Below are 10,000 nucleotides of genomic sequence, written 5' to 3' on the forward strand. Positions count from 1 at the left end.
GAAGGCTGAGGCGGAAGGATTGCCGGAGCCCAGCAGGTCGAGGCTGCAGTGGCTGGAAGCAGCCCCTGCACTCCAGTCTGGGCGACAGAGTGAGACTCCAACTCAAAAATAAAATAAAATAAAATGTACACAGTCAGGTGCAGAATGAGACTGGAACAAAAAAAGAGCATGCCACTTCTAAGTGTTCTTTGTACAAAATGATGTGAGAACCTCAACAAAGGTGAAGCATGGCTGGCAGGGCTCTCAATACTTAATTTATACACAGGAAAGGGTAGTAGCCTTTAGAAATTTTTTTTAAAAAAATAAGTAAAATCAAAATTCTTTGCTTCAAATAATAAGTTTTACATTTAGCAATTTCCCATAGAAAAGTCATTCATTCCCCAAACTACCAAATGATGGATGCCATAAAAATGATGTTGTTATGGAATCACCTGTGCTGCCCATTGAAGGTGGACTGGATTTAAAAAATGTAGTACATATACACGATGGACTACTATGCAGCTATAAAAAAGGACAAAATTATGGACTTCACAGCAACTTGAATAGATTTAGAGTCCATCATACTCGGTGATCTATCACAGAAACAAAGAACTGAGTACCACACGTTCTCACTCAAAGAACTGAGTACCACATGTTCTCACTCAAAGAACTGAGTACCACATGTTCTCACTCTGTCCCCTGGCAGAGACACACTACTGCCAATCCCTTTCATGTAGTATTCTGATAAATGTTTTCAGAATACTACATGAAAGGGATTGGCAGTAGTGTGTCTCTGCCAGGGGAAGGAGGTTGGGGGACACATAACACTAATAAGGATGCCTGATCCCAAACCAGGCAAAGTAAGGACCAACTGGAAGCCCAAACTTCACCAGTATGATGACCACTTATGTACCTAATCCTGAAATGTATCCCACATCTTTAAAATAAAAAAAGATGTTGCTACTATCTAACATGTTAAACAATAACATTTATGTAAATAGAAAAAAATTAAACTTGATATTAGTTATAGATATGAAATACATACCCAGACTACCTGTTCTTAGAAATCACAATGGCAAGAGAAATAATGAATTCTTGCTAAAATCATGAATGCTGATGCATTCCCAGGAGTTGCTAGTCACAAGGGACTTGAGAAAACTCTAAGATAGGCTGGGAAACACAAAACTTTAACTGTCATAGATTTTGATGGAATTCCAGAATTTTTTTTTTTAAAGAGACAGAGAAAGGATAATACTAGCATAGTACTATTGAATGAAGAAAGTAAAAAACTTGAAAACAGATATAAATCTAATCTCTCATTAATCAATGCCTCTATAATGAAAAAAATATTTTCCTTAAAAAAGTGAGGTGAGAATAAAATGTGTATAAGAGCTTTAGAACACATACCTAGATTTTAAAAAACATAGAAACATCCTACATAGAAATCATAAGTACTTAATTCAATTTATAATTAAATATTTAGAATAATAAATTAACTTTTATTTTTATCTGGATTTTCAATAATATCAAAAGTCATTCCTCTAACACTGGGATTAATAAGCATTGCTGGCATATTTTAAGGTAAAACTAAATTCTGAGCAAAATACATTTAACTGGAAATTCAGAAGTATCTTATCTTTTCTTTTTCTTAGCCAACAAGTCAAGACAAAAATAAATACTGAATCCTCCCAGACATAGATCAATGTTGTCTGATGATTTCATGAGCAAGAAAAGGCAAAACATATGAGAGGGGGAAAAAATCTGGATTTTGTAAAAATCTCTTACATAAAATAGGTACAAGCAAGTCTTCAGAAGGCATCTTTTTCAGTCCTACCAAAGTTTCTTTGGGTTTTTTTTTTAAATTTATTTTATGGTTAGTAAGAGCAAGGTTATGAGCGGAGGTTAGACGAGTACCCGCTGATAAATTCTTGGTATTCTCAGAATCATTTTAAAGGTTTTCTTCTGTCATCTTAAAATTTTGTCAAAATTACTCATAACTAATGAAACTGAAAGTATTAACACTAGAAATCTTGGAAAGGAAAGACAGTCCTTCAAATAACTGAACAAAAATGTCCTTAAAAAGGCATATGTTAAATTGTTAAAGAACAGTCACTTAAAATGCAGCAAAGGATGTACTTAAAAATATATACTGAGAGAGTGTGATAAACCTGGTATATTTCTTTTTTTTCTCTTTTAATTTTTATTTTGAAATTGTGGGGTACAATTCAGGGTTAGGTATACAAGTGTTCATTGTGCAGGTACCCTTATTGATGAAGTGTGCCCCCCCCCAGGTGGGTATTGACTACTGTCAATCCCAGAATCTGGTATATTTCATTTAAAATATACCTTACAAATTAGGAAATCTTACCCAAATACCTCCTGGGCCTCACCAGTTTATAGAGGGTGGATAAACGACTTAAGCAGCATGTCCCTAAATTGAGTAGCCCTGTCTTCCATGTGACAGGTATCGATTCCTTCTCCTGATCAGATAAGGGACAAGAACAGAAAACATATTTAGCTGGATAGCACTGGCTTCAAACATGGAGTGGCAAGCGGGCACAGTGGCGCATGCCTGTAGTCCCAGCTACTGAGGAGACTGAGGCAGAGGATCCCTTGAGCCCAGGGGCTCGAGACTGCAGTGAGCTTAGATTGCACTACTGCACTCCGACCTAGGAGAGAGTGGGAGACTCTTAAAAATAAAAAATAAAAAAGGAGAAGGAGGAGGAGAAGAAAATGAAGGGTGAGATTATTGATAGAGAATAAGGTATGGAGTGGCAGTGAAATGCAAGCCCTAATAATGATGCTTCTACTGACCCTAAGGCAAGAAAGGAAAATCATCTTACACGGCAGTGTGCTGTGAGGAAAATGGGAATGTCAGAGATAAAGCCAGAGTCATTTAAAGAATAGTAACTGAAGAACTACGTGTAGAAAATAGGTCAGAGGTACTGCCTCTTCAGACCTGCCTCTAATATGGAAGATTTTGTATCTCTTTATTTGCTTTTATACATCCTTTTGGCTCTAATGTTGACAAAATTTTTTAAATATACTATTTTGCAATTCTTATTCATATTGTTAACAATATTATTTATTTAATAGCTGAAAATTTTCAACTGTGATTATTGACATTATTATTTTTATATACTAAAGAGGATGAATCCATTTTCTACACGGCAGTCTGCACAATCTTTAAAAAAAAGGTTTATCAGTTACCTTCTAAATTAAACTCCTTCAATGGCTATTTATTACTTTATAACACATACCATATAAACATGTCTCCACGGCTTGCCAACAAGACCCTAAAAAAGGTGGTTGCCATCTATCTCTGTAAACTCTATGCTACTTCTCTCCCTCACTCCATTTACTGAGATCACAATGGTCTGTTCTTGTATACTGTAAATCCATCCTATTGTTCAGACCCTTTATCTTTGTTGTTCTCTATAGCTAGAACCTTATTCCTACTGTTCAGATGACAATATTTATCTTCCACCTCAGCTTAAATTTCACATCCTTGGAGAAGCCTTTGCTAAACACTCTACCTAAAACTCTGTACCTAAAAAGCTCTCTTTTTCCACCTAGTTTGTATATAATAGCACAACACAATCACCCCCTTTTTGGTTATAATTATTGGATTTATTGTCTCTCTTCCCTACAAAAATGTTGAACTCAATTATTATGTCCTTAGTGTTCAGTACAGTGCCTGCCACATAGTAGGTCAGTAGAATCATCATTATTAGGGCTTGCATTTCACTGCCACTCCATACCTTATGTTAAATAATATCATAAGAATCAACAGCATAAATAAAAAGTCACTTCAATTATATTTATTCACCTGGCCAGACCACTAGATGAGTTTATAATTTAAAAATTGTGTATGTCAAAACCTGCATTATCCTAGTATGGAACCATAAGATGCTAAAGAAAAAAAAGTCTGGAACATAAAAACAAAAGAAAACAAAACCCTAAATGATGCCTACTGTATCACTTAAACATTTTAACATTAGTAATCTGTTTATGCCATATATGGTGATTCATTATAACCCCCAAATATTAACCATTCAATAAGTCTAAAAATTTACTGTATTTCTTATAGGCTTAGGAATGCTTAAAGAAGATTGTAAGTACAAGTGAATAAAATTTAAAAGCTTTAATTTGTAAGATAAAAACTTATCCTACCTTGATAAGTAAAACTAACAATTTACAAAGTTATTCTCTAATTTTTAAAAATATAATTTATAGATTATTCTTAAATGCTTCTAATTTTCATTTATCCAGTTAACAAGTGGAAGTTTGAAAGGAAGTCTACTGAGATTAAATGAAGAAGTTTATAAACGCTACGAAGTAAACTAAGTAATCATAATGAACACTGAAAAAAAGACTGAATATATGGCTATAGAATACATTAAAATCATTCTATGTGCTACGGAGGAAGCCATCATTATCCACAAAGTTCTAATTACACATAATCTAATTTTTAATTACATGCAAACATGCAGAATTTAGAATTTAAATTAATATATGCAAAAAAGCAAGTTATACATATTAATATAATTTTAAAAAATTATTTTCTTGACAAATGCTTTATTTATTTTTTAAATTTTGAGTCAGGGTCCCATTCTGTCACCCAGGCTGGACTTCAGTGGCTCAATCATGGCTTACCACAGCCTTGATATCCTGGATTCAGGCAATCCTTCCACCTTAGCCTCCCAAGTAGCTGGGACTACAGGCATATGCCACCACACCCAGTTAATTTTTTTATTTTCTGTAGAGACAAAGCCTCACTATGTTGCCCAGGCTGGTCTTAAATTTCTGAGCTCAAGTGATCCTCTTGCCTTGGCTGCTCGAAGTGCTGGGATTATGGACACAAGCCACTATGCCTGGCCGACAAATACTTTAATGCTTTAAAAGAACAATCAAGCATATATAAGCATATATAACAATCAAGCATATATAAGCATATAAAAGGAAAGCATTGGACATCAAAGAATACTTCTCCTTTCAGGAAGTTCCACCCCCAATCCCCCCAACCCCCCTACACCCCCCACCCCGCCACCCCGAGATCACCCAGATCAAAAAAGGTGAATTTGAACAAAACACAGTCACTTTATGTCTGTTTGTAAATGTACATGAATTATGTCTTTTAGCTTTTCGTTCTAAAAAAACAAAACAAAACAGAAAAACCTTACTGACACTGGATGTCATACAGTAAGATGTTATCTGGACATATAATTTAAGAATAAGCAAACAGACATTAAGCACTAATGAACTAAGGATCAAAATACCTCATTTACTATTAAAAAATTAGGGTAAGGATAGTAAAAGAACTGAGAAACAGACTCAAAACTCATACTACTATAACACTATTTCATTAGATTGACAAAACAAAAACCAACTCCAATTATATAGCTCTAATCAATGAGCTAAAGATAATAAAATAGAGATTGTATGTACCAGATCAAAACAAATTTTTAATAATCTTCCAACAGAAAGAACTAAGGTTTTGAGACCCAGTTCACATCCTTTGTGAAATCTTTCTACCTCCTCCTCACACCTGTTCTGCTCAAGGCTGCTCCCATCACAGGGCCCAGCTCACGATTTTAGAGGTGTCTCTGTTGTACCCTCACTGGAATCCCAGGAGTCCCACTATGTTTATCCTAGTCTTCCCAAAGCTTTACATACTGGCCAATGAATTCTAGGTGAATAAAAAATACTGGTGGATGAATTCAATGATCTACAGGAAGGGAAATATCAAAGACAGAGGCAAGAAGAGAGGGAAGCAAAGTTGATGCCTGGAATTTCAAAATTGTTACATGAGTTAAGGTATCATCTTATTTTTTTGCAAATAAACCATAATGGGATGGTAATTTTCAGAATGACTGGTTAATGTTGCCCTATACTTATAGCTGTGGCTCTCAGATCCCTTTGTGATTTCAAAAAAGCGACATATATTCCTTTTTCTACATATAGGTAACAGGCAAACCTGTAGGAAAGTCACAAGAGCTTATGATTTTGGAGCCCATCTTTTTTTGGAGGCCCTGAATAAGTGGACCAGATGGGCTGGGATGAAGTAAGAAGGGTCTTGAAAACTAAGCTGAGGAATCTGGACGGTAGGTCTAAAGCATCTTATTAAAGATTTGTAAGCAGCGAAATTAATTATAAAAGCAACACTTTATCTTATGAACTCAGCCAAAGTATTCAAAAAAGATTCTAACAGAGCTGGGAACAGTAATACAGCCTTTGAGACAAGTAATGTAGCCTTAAAATAATAAGCTGCATGAGGAAATTCAATATTTGTTCTTTAGAATTTTTTTAAAGAGTCAGGTTACTATTCGTCAGAAAGGAAAATGGCCTGGTTAACAATATTTTTAAACATTTTTATTTTAAGCTGCAGAGATGACTTAAAAAAAAATACCATGGGCTTTCTTGTTCAGCACAAGTGTAATACATCATGAGAATCAATAACATGTCTAAAATGCAAATATATTTCTCCTCACAAAGGTTTAAGACACTGTTCCCTAATTAAATAAGCTAAGAATATCTTCACAACATCCTTTCTCTCTTCAATAAAGAAGTTACATTTCAACCAGACGGTGCCACAATATCAACACTTAACAAAGCAGAGAGAAATGTCATAATCCAAAAGAATAAATTTTAACTTCTCACAGTAATTTGAGGTTTAACAGTGTAAAACAGAGGTGGTTGGAGAGAGATATCTAATTAATACTGAATGGAAATGTAATTACGCAAATTAACTCATGCCTCTTCAAACCTCCAATCAATGGGAAGAAAAATGAAGAAAAGAGCTGTTTTCTTTCTCCCTCCATCCCTTCCTCCCTTCTCTTCTTTTTTTCCTAACTATTTCTAATGACAAGGTTCTGCTAGAGAAAAAAAAAAATCACTAGAGACAGAATTGAACACTGTCTCTTTTCCATACTCAGAATCGGTGAGAAGGTGAACAGAGCCAAGAAGGTCCCAGAGACCTCCAAATGGCTTTCTCAATCTATCCATCCTTCCATCTTGACTACCTGAGGCAAAAGGGTAGCTATCTTCTCTCCAGTCTATTCTGTATGATGAATTTGTAATTTTATTTTAAAAATAATACATTTTGAAGAATATTACCCTACTTGAGAGTCTATAGTGAATCCTTACTTGCCTACAGTTCAAATTCCCTGCCTGGCTCCAATGCAGTCCACAATCTGGTCTCACATTTATAGCCAGGCTTAAGTTCCAATTCCATCAATTTCAACAGTTCAAATTGACATCTCCATCCTGTGAACTCCTATTTAAATCAGGATTCCATGCCACAGGGTTTAACATTTAATTGTTCTAGATAGATTCTTTTTCCCCTGGGGGGCAGGAATAATACCACTAGTTTCTTTTTTTATTTCCCTCATTGCTCAGAGATCATAGTAGAAAGTTAATACATTTTTTAAAATGAATCAAAGAATTTTTGTGAGGGAATAATTATTCCAAGAGTCACCTGTTTCAGAAACACAATCTGCATTTCATATTGTGTTTTCTGAAGCTCTGATTGGCATATTAAAAGAAAGAAGACTGCAGACCTTATAAACTGCTGGTGAAAAAGTAAACTGGCACAACTTTGAAAAACAACTTGGCATTAACTTGTACACACACATCCCCTGTGGCTTGTCATTTCCAATCTTAGGCAATAACAAAAGAGAAATCATTGTATGTGTATGCCAGGCAATATACAGAAATATCATAGAAGTATTCTTTATAATCGCAAATAACTGTAAACAACTTAAACAACAAGCAACAAGAACAACATGGGTATTGTACAGCAGCAAAAAGTCACATGCACCAGCATGGATTAATTGCTCAAACATGATGCAATGTAAACAAAGCAAGCTGTGTGTATATAAAATATGCTTAATTTATATAAAGTTCAAAAAATGTAAAAGTAAACAATATGCTTTATTTTAGAAATTCACAGCAATGTGGAAAAAACCATAAAGAAAAACAAAGGAATGATAAACATTCAATTCAAAATACGGTTTCCTCTGAAGAAAGGAAGCAGCAAACACAAGTCAAATGTATTTTTTAATGTTTATTTCTTAAGCTGGGTTGTGGATATGATGATAACTCTATTATCGTTTATATCCAATATACTATATATCACATAAAACCTTTCATATTGTTTGTTATTTCATTTTTAAATGTAAATGAAAACTACTCATCTCTGTAATGTCTGATATACTTTAGGAAGCTAAAAAAATAAGAGAAAATTTAAGTTTCACAGGTCGTTGCAGAAAAAAGCTATCAGGGTTGCAGAGCAAAACGGGAAGTTTACGGCAGGTGTGAACAATAATCACCATTCAATTAAAAAGAGGAAAAATGTTTGATGTCATATACACTCGAGGCAGACAGACAAGTAAGTACTTTCTGGGTCAGAGGATGCTATTAGGGAAAGCGTAACTTTCAGGGCTCTGGTAAGTAAGGATTCCAGGGTAGCTCAGTGGGACTAAAACCCCAGAGTCAGCGTAGGTTTTGGTAAGAGGAACTGAAGCAAGATACATGACTTTGAGAAAGACAGGAAAAAGTCTGGATCAGAAAGCAAAGCTGATTCCGGAATGATACAAATAAAATATGGAAATTTGAAGTCAGATGTCAATCCTCTCATTTTATTTACCTCATTTTTTATTTCCAAGTAAATATAGTTCACTTCATTTTCCTTTCATTTGTTGCTGGTATAGTTTGACTGCCATTTATTAACTTCAGGCAATACATTTTGTGAGCTCAGTTTCTGGCTGTGATGCCTATAGTTGTAGAACTTCAAATGAGAATTCAACATCTGGTTAAGTGTCCGGTTAGAAGTAATGGTGATAACTCAAATCTCTCTCTTAAAAATCTAAAGTTGTAGAGGTTTTTCTAGGGTCAATACCAGCACAATTTTTAAAACTTAGAAATAATGTCACAATAAAAGCTTCTAGTCTATACTACTCTAAATTCAGGCTTTTAAAATAAAATATTCATTCTTTCCCAGCTTTCTCAACTTAAGGCTATTACTATTCAATCATTTGGAATACAATTTTCTCGATTATTAACACAGTATAATTTGACATTGATTTACAGAATTAAAATCATCTTACCTGCACTTTTTTTAAAGCTACTGGTACTCCATCCAAGAGACAAGCTGCTCTATAAACTTCACTAAATTGTCCGCGACCAATTTTCTTTTCTATTCGAAAGTTGGCTAATGTATTATAGCCCATATCCGGTCGTAACGCCTTCTGTAATTTAAAATGCCAGAAAAATTTTCAACCACACAATAAACACACAATCACTGGTCATTTTCACACCTATGGCAAGACTGCAGACATCATTAGTTGAACAAATATTTATTAGCACTTCCTCATGCTGGGCACTGTGCTATGCACTGTCTACTGCGGCAGACTAAACAGACAATAATCCCTACACACTTGAGGAACAATTGGAGAAAAATATTAACAAGGTAAACATTAAATAAATATTATGTGAGATAATAAAGTCTGAAAAGTAAATCAAGGAAGAGGAGTATGACGTGGGGACAAGAAGTTTAAAAGGCTAGATATGAACTTCTTGTAACTTGAGTTTAGTTTACAGAATATAAACTTGTCTCACCCAATCTAGTATTTCTCTGATATTTATTTTCTTCTTCAAAGAATCTTTGAGTAACCCATCAGCAAATGCACGGAATACTTCTTAACTTCCTGACAGTTACTGAACTTCTGCAAAGAATATTTCCAGTAGCAGAGAGTTTACCACCACATCTACATTTTAAATCAATATTTCAATATTTTTTGGTTGTTTTTGCTCATGGAAAAAGTCATTTCTTTTTTTACTAGCATTTTTTGGTAATTACTATGTGCCAGGCACTATGCTAACACCCAGGGAAATTGAGATGAATCAGAAATGTTTTCTGCTCTCAAACAGCTTACCCAAATACATGGAAGAGGCTTTTTACTGTGCTATGAGAGAAATAATTACAAGGTATTGGGGGGATGGGGCACATGGTCGTCCTTCT

The 10,000-nt window shown here is 34.6% G+C and overlaps 1 protein-coding gene across 1 annotated transcript in view; it reads right to left on the reverse strand.

The window, feature by feature from the left end:
- Window positions 1–10,000, reverse strand: part of NEK7 (NIMA related kinase 7) — an 88,161-nt gene that overhangs the window by 60,141 nt on the left and 18,020 nt on the right. The window contains exon 2 of the mRNA XM_008062423.2: window positions 9,087–9,227. Within this exon, the coding sequence (XP_008060614.1) occupies window positions 9,087–9,227 (141 nt within the window). The remainder of the gene's footprint in view (window positions 1–9,086; window positions 9,228–10,000) is intronic.

This window comes from Carlito syrichta, unplaced genomic scaffold (assembly GCF_000164805.1).
Source record: "Carlito syrichta isolate Samal-C Ts95f unplaced genomic scaffold, Tarsius_syrichta-2.0.1 Scaffold305701, whole genome shotgun sequence".
Lineage (NCBI taxonomy): Eukaryota > Metazoa > Chordata > Mammalia > Primates > Tarsiidae > Carlito > Carlito syrichta.